This window comes from Jaculus jaculus, chromosome X (genome assembly GCF_020740685.1).
Source record: "Jaculus jaculus isolate mJacJac1 chromosome X, mJacJac1.mat.Y.cur, whole genome shotgun sequence".
Taxonomy (NCBI): Eukaryota; Metazoa; Chordata; class Mammalia; order Rodentia; family Dipodidae; genus Jaculus; species Jaculus jaculus.
In genome coordinates this window covers 133,914,438-133,929,353 of record NC_059125.1, presented here as the reverse complement: position 1 = coordinate 133,929,353, position 14,916 = coordinate 133,914,438, and the positions used below count along the sequence as shown (strand labels likewise).

The 14,916-nt window shown below is 38.9% G+C and overlaps 1 protein-coding gene across 3 annotated transcripts in view; it reads left to right on the top strand.

Moving 5' to 3' along the window:
• The first annotated feature begins 250 nt into the window (after positions 1-250).
• Positions 251-14,916, top strand: part of LOC101609068 (MAP7 domain-containing protein 3) — a 30,947-nt gene continuing 16,281 nt past the window's right edge. The window contains exons 1-5 of one of the 3 annotated variants that reach the window (XM_045140897.1): positions 251-585; positions 8,920-9,009; positions 9,098-9,181; positions 10,377-10,540; positions 13,778-13,889. In XM_045140897.1, the coding sequence (XP_044996832.1) occupies positions 351-585; positions 8,920-9,009; positions 9,098-9,181; positions 10,377-10,540; positions 13,778-13,889 (685 nt within the window). In that variant the 5' untranslated portion in view covers positions 251-350. The remainder of the gene's footprint in view (positions 586-8,919; positions 9,010-9,097; positions 9,182-10,376; positions 10,541-13,777; positions 13,890-14,916) is intronic. The other 2 variants (XM_045140899.1, XM_045140898.1) reach the window with 2 other exon arrangements.

The following is a 14,916-nucleotide window of genomic DNA, read 5'->3' as shown; positions in this document are numbered from 1 at the left end:
AAGGTTAGTCTCCTAGCACCTCACAGCCACTTATTCCCCTCCCATCCACTCCCTGGGTGCCCCCCCCATGTTTTTTTTTTTTTAATGTGGTGTTTCAGACAGTAGACTCGTGATACAAGAAAGCACTCGGTCAGTGGCCATTGAGTGCACCAGTGGACGGGAAAGATGGAATGTTACTGTGTTGCTAGGTAGAGGTGATAAAAGGAAAAGAACGTTAGGGGCCAAGTCGGCCTCTGATTGGCTGGAACTTCGAACTCCGTTGAGGCAGAGCATCACTGTATGCCAGGTTATTTCTTTAGACTGAGCTGGTCGCCATCCAGTCGATGTAGCGACATGGCTTAAGAAGAGCTATGCTACCGAGATTGAGGGTGTCGGAGCCGAGCGGTGACTCTCGGAGCCACGCCCAGTCCTTCCCCCCAGGGTCGCCGCCCCAACCCCGGCGGCGGAGATGGCGGAGGCGCCTGCGCCCTGCCGTCGCAGAACCACTGGTGGTTCACAACTTGGCTCCGAAGATGGCGGAGCAAGCCGGGCCCAGCCTGGGCGGCGGCAGCAGCACGTCTCAGCGGGATCTACGCAAAAGCCTTGGTGAGCGGGCAGCGGGGAAGGGGCGCTCCGGGCCCCACCAGAGGCGGGCGGGCAGAGGGAGCAGCCCGGCCCTGCGCGCCGCAAAACTTTTCGGCGGAGTGGCCAGGCGCCTTTGGGTCCCCACCCCGCTGGATTCCCCCCCCACACCCCGCCATGAGACCGGGAGGTCTGGGCCAGGGACGGGAGGGGAAGGGCCTGCCCTAGGGCACCGACGTCCCAACTGTCATTGTCAATGGCCGGCCAGCGGCAGGCGGAGCAGAGAAGTGCTGCGGAACACTTTATGCACTTTACGTCCTGGAGCCACGCCTGTTGTCCTGTGGCCGACAGCCGCGAAGCCTCCGCAGCCCTGCCAGGATAGGATGGTGAAGTGTGGTGGTTCCTCCCTTCCCAGGGTACCCGCACCATCTTGTTGGGTCCAAGGTCCAGGGAGGGAGCAGGGCCTGCGAAGGAAGGAAGGGGCAAGGTTTGTCAGCTGTATGTAGCACATGAGTTCCGAAAGATGTTCCCTTTCCTGGGATGTCTTGCAGTCCCGAGGCTGAACTGGAAGGAGCATCAGTAAGTACCCTGGAGTGCTTTCTCTTCAACAGGTTCCACTCTCCCCCCACCACCCCAACACCCCAGACACATACGCACACACGCTTAGAAATAAAAGAAGTGTCAATCTTAGCAAGTTGCTCCGTTCAGGAGATTGCAAGGCTACCTGAGAGAGGTTTATTTCGTGCTTGTAGGAGATTGCTTTGGTTGCTTTTAGTTTGTTGGAAGGCTAGTTTCCTCAGCTATGCCCATGAATAAAACAATTGTTTTAATCAGCATTGAAATCCTTAGGCAGTTTTTCATTTGTAATTCAAAGGATGACTTAGATAGGCTGAGATTGGGGCATTTTAAGGTATTGGAGAGCACTGTGAAGCAACTCTCCTAAGGAAGTGTGAGAAGCAAATTTACTTGCATCATTATATAGGGAGAAAGTCAACCTTCCTTGTGCCTTAATTTGTTCTTCACCTAGAGTTTACAATAAATTACTGTATTGTTAATTGACACCCATGGCTACCTGCTATATTTTTAAATATTTATTTTTATTTATTCATTTGAGAGAGAGAGAGAGAGGCAGATAGAGAATGGGCGCATCCTGGCCTCCAGCTGCTGCAAATGAACTCCAGATGCATGTGACACCTAGTACATCTGGCTTACATGGGTCCTGGGAATTGAACTTAGGTCCTTTGGCTTTGCAGGCAAGTGTCTTAACCGCTAAGCCATCTCTCAAGCCCTTCCTGATATTTTTTAAGTAATTAAAATTAACCAGCTTGCATTCCCGAATGTTGAAGGAGAAAATACCCTAAAATCATTTGTTTATTGAATATTGGAAAATAAATTATGGGAGAGTTGCGTGAATGTATAGCATTTAAAACTAAGAACTTCAAAAGCCATGCCAAAATAAGACTTAATCCAGAACCCTAGTTTACATGCTAGCTGTGCCTTGCACATTTGGATTGAAGCTATCACATGGTAGACTTGCACTGTGGCACTGGACTGACTAGAACTGCCCTCCTGAGTCAGGAGAAAAATGAAACATTTTTGCTAGAAGGTCAATTTCATTTCCTGCTGGGAACCTAACTGCAGAGATTACAAAAGTTATCTAAACAGATAACCTACATAAGTACATAGTACAGTCTACATACATTTATTTATGGGTGCCTTATATATGCACATGTTCATTATATAAATGTATGCATATGCATTTATTGAGTCTCCTGTAGTAATGTAGTCTATCAAAGAAATATACTTATTTTAATAAATCTTATTTCATATTTTATACTCAATTGTTTTTACATAAAATTTAAACATTTCAACTACAAGAGTATCAGAAACTTTGCTACCAAAGTTTTTGTGACTTTTTTTTCTAAATGATTTCTGAGTTTAGAATAAATTATATAGTGAATATTTTTGACAAATGTAAAAATAACTGAGATTGAGAGCCAGATTATCAGAGTTGTAGAGCTGGAAAAGTATAGTCTAGCAGTTCCTATAACTAGCATGTGTACTGTAAGAGGAGCTTAGTACTTTTCCATTCTGTTATAGACAGCTCTAATGGGTGGAAAATTGTCCCTAGTTTTTATTATATTCAACACATGCTGTCTTTGAGCTTGGTGGGCAGGGGGGATTGTTGGAAGTACCTCTCAGCCTTGTAACTTTGGTTGTTGCTATTTTTTGACCAAATTCTATGAATATGTCTTTTTTTTTGTGGTTCCCCAACTGCAATTTCTTTTTCGTCTTATTGCATTTTTACTCATAAAACTCAAGTGGCTTTTTAAACTTTTTTTTTCCTATTGGCATATGTTCATCATATATACTGGGTTTTATAACGATATTTTCATATATAAGTATATTAAGTACTTTGTGAAGATATCCCCCACAACCCTCTTCCCCTGTCTTACCCACCCTTAGTCACCTTCTTCCCTTAGACAGTTTCACATCTATTTTCATGTCATCTATACACATGATTTTTATGTATCTATATAATAATTTGATATCTACAAATGAAACATGCTCTATTTCTCTGAGACTGACTTAATTTCCTTAGTGTGATAATCTCCATTTGCATGCACTTTACTGCAAATAATTTCATCCTCTCCATGACTTTCTAATGTACAGTTACTTAAGTTGTGACTTTACCACTTACTGCCAGTATTATCTCAGAAAGTTATTTTTATACTCAGTTTTTTTATTAATCAAGGAATGTGGGGGAAATGCCTTTTTACAGGATTGCTATAAGAACTAGATGGGGTAAAGCAATTACATTCTATAGTCAAATGATATAAATGATTTGTTATGACATTTTTTTTCCAAGATAGGGTCTCACTGTAGCTCAGGTTGACCTGGAATTTACTATGTAGCCTCAGGGTGGCCTGGAACTCACAGCAATCCTCCTACTTCTGCCTCCCTAGTGCTGGGATTAAAGGCATGTGCCACCAAGCCTGGCTTTGTGTGACAATTTTTAAGTAAGTATCACAAGTAATAAATTCTTTATGTTTTCTGTAATTCAATGTCTGGCAAAAAAGTAACTTTTACCTTAACTGAAGGTTTAGACTTAGAATAAGATACTGTAATACTAACTGCACCTTGCAGTTACTTTTGTATGTATATGCATGAAAACATACTTCCAACGGAGTGTAAAGAAAATTCCTTCATTCACTGAAGTTAAATGAAAATGTTCACTTGGTTAAATCCAGGCATGAAGACTCTCTCTCATTGCTTCAATATTTTGTGTACTTTTTAAAGCGTCTTCTTTTTGTGAATGAATTTCCTGCCAGTATGAACTTGCATACAGAGGTCTAAACTATTAGATTTGACAGTATTACTACAGTGACCTTTATGTGTATTTTTTTTTTTTTTGAGGTAGGGTCTCACTCTAGTCAAGGCTGACCTATTCACTATGTAGTCCCAGGATGGCCTCGAACTCATGGTGATCCTCCTACCTCTGCCTCCCCAGTGCTGGGATTAAAGGCATGTGCCACCACGCCCGGCCTATGTGTGTTTTTTAATGTATAATTTTATTATTAACAACTTCTATCCTTACAGAAAATAAACCATGATGATTCCCTCTCCTCCCCCACTTTCCTCTTCACAATTCCACTCTCCATCATATGCTCTCCCTCACTCTGTTAGTTTCTCTTTTATTTTGATGTCATTGTCTTTTTATCCTATTATGAGGGTCTTGTGAACGTATTGCTAGGCACTGCAAGGTTGTAGATATTGAGGTCAATTTCTGTCTGGGAAGTTGCATTGTAAGGAGTGGTAACCTTCCTTTGGCTCTTACATTCTTTCTGCCACCTCTTCCACAATGGATCCTGAAACTTGGAGGTTGTGATAGAGATGCTTCAGTGCTGAGCATGCCTCCGTCACTTCTTCTCAGCACTGTGTTGCCTTTTAGGTCATCCCAGTGGTCACCACCATCTGAAAAGAGAAGCTTTTCATATGTCTTATTCAGAATATCTTGAATTTTGATTGATCCTTCCCTCCATCCTTCTTTTATTTAATCTCTTTCCCTGGCCTTACTGAGGCCATTCCACTCCCTGTAATCTGTTCTTCTATTTACATATATACAATACCAACCTCTTAAATCCTTCCCTCTCCTCCATCTATTATAGCCTTTTTCTAGCTTACTGGCCTCTGCTACCGATTTGTGGTTCCAGCTCCTGCACAACTCTACACATTTGTAGCTAGGATTCACATGAGAGAGAACATGTGGTGTTTAGCTTTCTGGGCCTAGGTTACATCACTTAGTGTAATCCTTTCCAGATCCATCCATTTCCCTGCAAATTTCATAATTTCATTTTTCTTTACCGCTGAATAGAACTCCATTATGTAAATGTACCACATTATTATTATCCATTCATCTGTTGAGGGACATCTAGGCTGGTTTTATTTCCTAGCTATTGTGAATAGAGCAGCAATAGACATGTTGAGCAAGTATCTCTAAGGTAGTGAGAAGAGTCATTAGGATATATGCCTAGGAGTGCTATAGCTGGATCATATGATAAATTTGTTTTTAGCTATGTCAGGAATCCACACTGATTTCCATAATGGCTATACCAGATTACGTTCCCACACAGTTTAGAAGAGTTCCCCCTTTTCCACATCCTTACCAACATTTATCACCATTTGTTTTCTTGATGGTAGCCATTCTGACAGGAGTGAGGTGGATTCACAAAGTAGTTTCAATTTGCATCTCCCTGATGGCTAAGGACGTAGAATACATTTTTAGATGTTTATATGCCATCTGTATTTCTTCTTTTGAGAACACTCTAATTCCATAGCCCATTTTTAATTGGGTTGTTTGATTGCTTATTGTTTTATTTTTTGAGCTTTGTGTATTCTGGATATTAATCTTCTGTCAGATGTATAGCTGACAAAGATTTTCTTCCATTCAGTAGGTTATTTCTTTGCTCTACTCACAGTGTCCTTTGCTGTCCAAAAGCTTTGTAATTTCATGAGATCTCAGCGGTTGACTAGCGGTTTTATTTCCTGAGAAATCAGGGTTATATTCAGAAGGTCATTGCCTATTCCAATATGTTGAAGGGCTTCCCCTACTTTTTCCTCTAGCAGTTTCAGAATTTCAGGTCTGATATTAAGGTCACTGATCCATTTGGATTTTATTCTTGTGCATGGAGAAAGACAAGGATCTATTTTCATCCTTTTTTTAAAAAATTTTTATTTATTTATTTGTTTGAGAGCAACAGACACAGAGAGAAAGGCAGATAGAGAGAGAGAGAGAGAGAATGGGCGCGCCAGGGCTTCCAGCCTCTGCAAAGGAACTCCAGACGCGTGCGCCCCCTTGTGCATCTGGCTAACGTGGGACCTGGGGAACCGAGCCTCGAACCGGGGTCCTTAGGCTTCACAGGCAAGCGCTTAACCGCTAAGCCATCTCTCCAGCCCTATTTTCATCCTTCTACATATAGATATCCAGTTTTCTCAGCACCACTTGTTGAAGAGGCTATCTATTCTCCAATGAATATTTTTGGCATTTTTGTCAAAACTCAGATGGCTGTAGCTGCCTAAATTAACATATGGGTCCTCTGTTCTGTTCCATTGTTCTATATGTCTTTGTCCCAGTGCCGTGGTGTTTTTGTTACTATGACTTTGTAATATAGCTTAAAATCGGGTATGGTGATACCTCCAGCCTTATTTTCGTTGTTCAAAATTGTTTTGGCTATTCGAGGATTTTTGTGCTTCCAAATGAATTTTAGGATTGTTTTTACTATTTTTGTGAAGGATGCCATTGGAATTTTGTTTTGTTTTTGAGATAAAGTCTCACTCTAGGTCAGGGTGACCTGGAATTCACTATGTGGTCTCAGGGTGGCCTCAAACTCACAGAGATCCTCCTCCTCTACCTCCCTAGTGCTGGGATTAAAAGTGTGCACCTCCATGCCTGGCTCACCATTGGAATTTTAATGGGGATTGCATTAAATGTGTAGATTGCTTTTGGTAAGAGTAACATTTTCACAATATTGACTCTTCCTCCTTTCTAGTACATCTTGGTCTCTCCTGCTTCTCCACTATGGCTGATCAAAACCTATACACCTTCACTTTTCAGAAGAAAAGTACATTTTGCTGTGGATTTGCTTAAATCCCTCCCCAGACTGGTTTGGTGTGACTCCTATGCAGCCATCTTACTGGGAAGTCCCCCTTTAAGTATTTTGATTCATTGTTCTTATCTTAACTACTACTTAATTTTCTTCTGTTTAATAAGACTTTTGGAAAATATGATACAATTGCACATTTTGAGAGAAATATCCTTGTGGTCAGCTAAATTATGCCCAATAAAATATCCTATCTTTAACACTTCTAAGCTGGAGAACCAAATATGTATAAAAAATACTAAAAAGTGCATGGTGGGGATTTTTGTGGGTATGCACTCAAATAGAAATGTTGTAAGTGGGAAGTATAAAAAGATTTTATTTATAGGTTGTATTTAAGAATTTTTGTTAATACACTGTTGGTCAACTTTAGAAAATAATTTTGATGTACAAACATTCATGTAGTTGGATTCATTTGGGAACCTGAAAGTATAATCTTCAAATTTAGCTAGGTCATAAGCTTATCTAAGATATTAGGTCCCTTGGACAGAAAGGAAGAGAGAAAGAGAGAGAGAGAGAGAAAGGAAGAAATCCTTTTTTTTTTCTCTCTTTTGAAATGGTGATCCCTACCCAGCAATTGCAGTGTTACTTTCAAGGTTACACCTTAAAATGACTCCCAGATAGATATCTTTTGTGTCTTGCAACTACCCTAACAGTCTATTCATTCTATAAGTGCAAGAACAGTTCATCTATTCCCTTATTTCACCCGTCTATCTTTATTGAAATTTTTTAGATATAATAGCCTTGTGTGCAGTATTCTAGGGTCATATTTTCTGTGTTTTTAAACAATAGTAGTAAAACAGTTTTCAGTACTTTTCTCTGCACTTTGCCCAGGGTTCACGGTTGAGGGACTTTTTTTGAGATAGAATCTCATTCTAGCTCAGGCTGATCTGAAACACACTTTGGAGTCCAGGCTGGCTTCACGTTTTAGATGCAGCCATGCATGGAATAAAAGGTTTCAGGGATTCCCTGTAATAACCGTCAAGTTTATCGTCCTGTATTTTGTCTTATTTTTCCTCAATTTGTGCTCTTTAATTTTACATATCACTCTTATAGAAGTTTATCACCTTTGTGCCTGTTTACATGTCATGTGTTAGCTGTTTTGCATAATTTGTACATGTTTGCTTGATTTTCAACTTAGAATGATACTATGGCACTGTCATTGACAATTCCTTCTTCTAGATACTGGTTGTCTTCTCATTTTCACAGTATAACAGAACAGAGCTTGGGTTAGCTGAGGGTGTGGGGATGTGGTTCATTGTAGGAAGGATGTATTCCTGAGTATTTTGGAGGCCCTAACTTAAATCTCAAGCACCAAAAGATGAAGAAATAAATAGAACAGAGTTCTTTAAAAAAAAATTCTAAGTGCCTGAGCCCTATACTCGGAAAAGAAAGTCAGTCTTGCTAATGTCTTGGAATACATGGTAACTACTCTGTAACCAGAATAGAAAGACCCTGGTCTAGGTAAATTATAAATATCTTGCTTAATATTTGGTCCATTTTTTTTTGCAGATCACTGTTAATACTTTGTTTCCTGATTCAGATCTAAAAACTCTTAACTTCTTTTTTATGTAAATTCTAAACTTATGGCAATTTTTTTTCAATTCCTTGCCAGCTCATTTTGTCAAATATTTGATGCAATGCCTTCTCTGAAACCTTTTGAAAAGTTATTGCCTTACTCCCAAGCTTTTGTTCTGTCACTGACACTAACAATTGTTATAGTCTTTATAACCACACATATGTCTTGACAAACAGGCACTTAATTCCTTATTAAAGTATTGCTGAACATCATAGGTACTCAGTACATCTTTTGTTGTGGATCCAGATTAAGCAGTAATGATTTTACCTTGTAGAAGTAATCTGAACTTTTATCCCCACAGATATACTATAGTTTTCTAAACTTGGTATTAGCTATTATATTGTTTTTTTAATATTTTATTTTTACTTATTTATTTGACAGAGAAAGAGGGAGGAATAGAGAGAGTGAGGGAGAGAATGGGTGCTCCAGGGCCTCTAGCCACTGAAAATGAACTTCAGATGTGTGTGCCCTCTTGTGTATCTGGCTAACGTGGGTCCTAGTGAATCAAACCTGGTCCTTTGACTTTGCAGGCAAAGGCCATAGCCTCTAAGCCATCCCTTCAGCCCCTAACTGTTGTATTCTTAATACCAAGTAACTTTCTTTTACCTCCCAATATTTCAGCATCTGTGGCTCAAGAAATTACAGAACGGCGATACAAACATGGTGTTAACTTCTCTGCAGCTCCAAAGAAAATAACGACATATACACATGGTATGTTTTCTCTAGTGCTTTGATAAGTATCAAAGTGTTGTATCTTAAATTGAATGTCATGGTAATGTCTAACTATATTATTTTTTAGTCATTGATGGTTCTGTTATTAAAAATGATATCAAACAACTATTAGCAAAGGAACGCAGAGAAGAAAGAAAAAGACAGCAAGAAGGTATAATTTAGATGTTTTTTCTTTATATCAAAATGAATGAATTTTATATAAAGGTTATATTTCTGAATTTGTTTAACTTTGCCTATTATGTTTATATGTTAGACTATAATTTTATTATGTAAAATATGTTGGATTAAGTCAATTTACTAAATAATATAAAGAAGTCCCATGGTAAATCTGGGCCTAATTATTTAATCTTTTGTTATTGTTTTTGAGAGGCGGGGTCTTGCTCTAGCCCTGGCTGACCTGGAGCTCACAGTGATCCTCTTACCCTCAGCCTCTCAAGTGCTGGGACTAAAGGCATGCACCACCACACCCAGCTTAAGTCATTTGATTTTTGAAGGAGTAGTTTTTGTGAGCTTTGATTATCTGAAAACTAAAGAGTAAAAATTTCTTTGACATTTGTTGAAACAAGCAGAATGGAATTTCAGTAAAAGTGATTCTAAAAGAGAACATTAAAAAGGTGTCTCTTTACTGATTTGCTAGTTTTAAATTTTGATTTTCTATGTTAAGACTATCTACAGCTTGATGACATGCATTTCAACTATATTTCTTCTTTGATCCAATTTGAAAAAACTAGACTCCACTCTATTCAGGTGTAGTATAAATGATCTTTGTTTTGATGGAAGAGAGATAAATAATAATGCCCTAGGGGAATATTTTACAACTGCAAAGATATGAATCCCCTTCAGGCTTTAATAAAGGAAGGTTTGAATACAGGAAAATTAGTGGTAGGCATACTACTAATCCAATTCATGTAACACCTGTATGCTTGATACCATCTGCATAGATGAAGACTTTGGAAGAAACTTCTAAGTAGAAAGAAACTTATATTTTGCCCTCCTGTTTTAATTTATGTTTTAAAACACAGTATATTATTTTGGTAGCATTTTACTTCAGCTGAAATGTGCAAAAATGTCACATGAAAGAAACATTTCTTCCTACTTTGGAATTTGAGTTAGGGGCAGGATGAGAATCATCTGGCTCAGATAACCCTGATCTTTAGTTATGAGAGCTCCTAGTGAAAATGGCTCTTCATTGGCCACCTATGTTCACTTATGTAATAATTATTTAATAGAATAGGCATATTATTTTAAGTGATAATGAGATAGATTAACTTTTTTCCTCCGACGTATGTAATAAAGAAAACTGTTCTTGGTTTTTACACCTTGCAAATTTATTTGGAATATTTCAGCCAATAAAGAAAAACAACTGCTGGAAAAAGAAAGAAGGGCCAAGCTGCAATATGAAAAATATTTGGAAGAAAAACAGCAAAAAATTAAAGAACAAAAGGAAAAAGACGAGCAAAGGAGAATATCTGTGGAAGAAAAAAGAAAACAGAAGCTAGCTGATGATAAGGTGCAGCCATTTACTTGCTGGTCATAAAATGACACACAATGTTGCCTGGTTCTGAAATATGTCTTCTTAACCCCTATCTTTAACTGGCCATTTGAAAAGGGAATAATCTCTTCTTTTTCTGTTTTCCCTTTTACTTCTCCACATTTACATCTTGCCTTGTTCTCTGGTAAGGTGTCAGGAGCTCAGACACACTAACTTCATGAAGGAGGAAGTCTTGATGGTCCAAAAACAGAGCCCCATTTGCCTTAAGGATATAGTGCATGGGGTGCCTTGGTTTGGGGATGGTTCTGAGCTATTCTCTCAACTACCAGTACTGCCCAGAGATCCTACCACCTCACCTCCCTGACAGGCCCCAGCTAAAGGATTGATTTCTCCCATCTGCAATAATTATGTGACTCCCCAGCCAAAATAGAGCACTTGCTGCCCCTTGTAGGTTTCCTGGCTCACTCTTGAATGCTTCTCAGCTCTTGCTCCTCACCCTGTCTCTTCTGTTCCTCACAATCTCTTTCTGGAAAGGCTCCCTTTAGACCTGTGGCTTATAGTCAGCATTCTATCTCTTGTGGCACTGCCCCTCTCTATCCTTCCAGAGTCTCTTTTGGTATGTTTGGCACATTGTTGGTATGAGCCAGTGGGTTTGTTATGTTCTCTGTTCCCTTCAGTACCTCTTCAGTTAGTTTGTCTTTTGTTGCTTATACTGGCCATCTGGCTATCCGTCTTCCATTGTGTTTGATTTTTGCTTTCAGGCACTGATTTTTTCTATTGTAGGTCATAGCACTACTTTATCAAGTATGCTTAATTACAGACACTGGCATGCTCTCTGATGCCTTTCTCCCTCTCTCTGTCTCTCTCTCTTTATTCCAGTGACTCTCAAGTATCCCTAAACAAATTGTAGAGTATCTGACTCTGATCTTTGTCTGCCTGAGGCAGTTTGTTTGCTTCTGTATTTTCTGTATTTTCTTTGTCTTATCTTCTCTCCACTTCCCCACCACTTGAACAAACTCTGCTGTCATTGTCTTGGTATAAATATGTTTTTATCTCCTTGTCTTATTTTCCATTGCTATAATTTTCTTTTTTAGTCCATTTTCTCCCAGGAGACTTGTTTGGCTTTCTTTTTGGTGCTCATGTGCCCTCCCTCATAGTGTATATAGTTGCCTGTACACACACCTCAAATCAATCCCTGTGTCCAGCCTGAGGATCTCCTGAAGGATTCTAGTATTCTTGGGCCATTTCTCCCCCCCCTCACATTATGTTATACTTTTAATTGATGTCTTTCTGAACCTTTTACTTTGAACAGTTGTGCTTTATGTTTTTTAGGGTCCAGTATTTAGTAAAAACTCATTGGGAGTTTCTCACTTGCCATCGGCTCCTGTGAAACATACTTACAAGTAGTAAAGAAATGGAGGCCAGAGAGAGAGTGTAAACTAAATGAAGATAGTATGAAAGCTAAAGAACATAAAATAGGGAACTAGGTAAAAAAAAGGAAGTCCCTGGAGGAGACAGTCCCAATTTATTGAAAGAAGGAAGTTGAGACAAACAGGCAAGAACAGAATATGTTGGGCTCCTTCCTGCTCAGGTAGTGCCAAGGGAAGAACCAGGCCTGCTGGTTCCTCCCTAGGGGTTGAGGGAGGATGATGCGCTGTGGATGACCCAGAAACCTCTCCTGGCCACTGGAGAAAAACCACACTGAGTCAGAGACTTTAGGGTGGGGTGAGATGTAAGGGTCAATAGCATACCACGACCTTTGAGATGATTGGTTCTAAGCTAGTATGAGTCGGGGACTCTAACTTCCTGTGCGGAAGTGGCAGGCCAGAGGCCATTTGGCCCCCTGCTGAGTTCTAAGTGCCCACGGGCAGAAATTATAATTTCCTGTGTGGAAGCAGCAGGCCAGGGGCCATTTGGCCCTCTGCTGAGTCTTAGCTGGGCGGAGGCAGTTAGGCTCAGGAAGTTCCACTTGGCCTCACATCCGGGCCTCTCAAGGCCCAGCAAGAATATAGCCAAATGTCCGTATAGACAGAAAGGGAGCCAGAGACATGGAAGAAGGGACAGAAGACAAGGAGAGGGGTCAAAAGAGAATTGACCTCAGAGCTAGTTCATGTGAGATTCAGCTCAGGCTAGGGCAATGGACAGTCAGTAGGCTGTGTATAGAAAAATAGTGTAATTCTAGAAAGCAGAGAAGGAAGTGTGAGCATAGGATGGAGCTGTATATAATAATTAAAACATGCATGTGAGCCTGAAAAAGAGCATACAAAGGGTCAGTGCATTAGAACATAGTGAGAATCAGATATGCTTTAATAAGACAGAGTTCATCTCTGGTTTTAGTTTATTATAGTTTCAGGGTTCTAAGTAATTTACAATAACTTTCTATTAGAGAATATAATTTTCAAGTGTTACAATTAGATAAATTTTATCTCATTTTCTTAGAATGTTTTTTTTTCCCTCAGAAAAATAGTGCAGAAATTGTGAAGATGATGTTGCTATGGAATGGTTGTTGCTAGGGAAGAAAAGAAAACCTCTGGCCCTGAAATTGATTTGCTTACTCAAATATATTCCATGATATATTATACAATAGAGATGAGAAATACTTGAATACATAACTCATATCTGTAAGTGTACTTGTCCAACCACAATGTAGCATAAATTTGATTAGGTGTTATCCTCACAAGTTTAGGGTTCAGTTAAGGTCAAGACAAAGACATTGATTATCTTTGTTGATGCTTTATTAACACCAGAATTTAAGTGGTTACAGATATGAATAATTAGATGAAATATGGCATAGATTTTACTTACATACACATTCACATTTCCTTGTTTCATTCCACAAAATTAAATGCTTCAGATAATAAAATAAATGTTCAAAGGAATTAAGCTGAGGGAAAAACTGAGGTCAGCAAAAATAGTAAAGCTTAAGATATGATTAGCATATGCAAAACTATGCTACTTGGTCTTTGTATGATTGCTGCAAAATTTTGGTTATGAGTTTCTAATGATATAAGCAGAGAGGAAAGAATGACTAGTTCCTTGATATAGTGCCTACCAGATAACAGATTATTCAAGGATGATATTTGTACTGATTAATAAGTCAAAGGCAGGGCTTCAATGAGTTTAAAGTTTTATCTGATCCAAAAAAAAGCACCTTCTACTTGAGAAAGCAATTTCATGAGAAGGTTAATAAATATGCATCAAAATTAAGATAACCTAATGGATATACAACGATTTGTTGTCATTTATTTTAAATAGGAAAAATTTAAAGCTATTGTATCTCGTACTATGGAGCGATGTAACCGTGTTGATCAAAGGCAAAGGAGATGGTCATGGGAGGATTCTATGGTGAAGCCCGAAAGCAAATCTGGTAAGCAATATAATTGTTGAATTTTAAGTTCATTCTTCACTGTCAGCTATTCATAAAAGTTTAAATCTATAGCAAGGCTTTAATATTTATGTCCTAAGCTAAAAGGTAAATTTATATGATATGCCAATGTAGAAGAAACAGGTAAGATTTTATGATAGATTTGATTTTGACTCAAGATACCCCAAATTATATTTAAATTTGTAATAAGCAAAAACTGATCAATAATTCTGTAGCTTATCCAATTCTCATTTTTAAAACTATTTTCGTGTGTGTGTGTGTGTGTGAGAGAGAGAGAGAGAGAGAGAGAGAGGTAGGTAGGTATGGGCATACATGTCATGCACATGTATGGAGGTCAGAGGACAACTTCAAGGTGCCTGTGCTTACCTTCTTTGAGACAAGGTCTCTTGCCACTGCAATAGAAGTGTAACTCTACAAATGAATGTCAGACAAGCAAACCTCTAAGCTCCAGATTCTTCTGGCTCCATCTTCCATTGTTGTAGGCACATTGGGGTCACAGATGCATACACTTTTACATGTGGGTGCTGGAGAATTGATCCCAAGATGGCAGGCTGTGTAAACAAGCACCATTAACTACTGAGTCATCCTCCAGCCCTGCAATACTTATTTTATTAAATGAAACTTACAATTATATAGTTTGGAAGGAATGGTTGATAATAACATTGTGTACCAAATTAATTCATATCTATGCTCCATAGGATTACAACCTAGAACTTTAACTTGCTTAAGCTAATATGTTACTCCTTGATCTTATTACATTAAGTATATCTTTTCTCACTCAATAAATCTACATCAACTGAAAAATATTAGCAAGGCTCGTTTGCTTGCATTAAACAAATAGATATGTCATTGCCAAGTCTAAACTATTTTATGTATTCTCCCGAGTATCAACTAGAGGAAATTATTTATATGAATTTTTACAGGGCCATTTATTTTGAGACTAGGTCTTGTCATGTGGCCCATGCTGGCCTTAGACCCATTATTTAGCCTAGTCTGCCTCAGCTTCCTG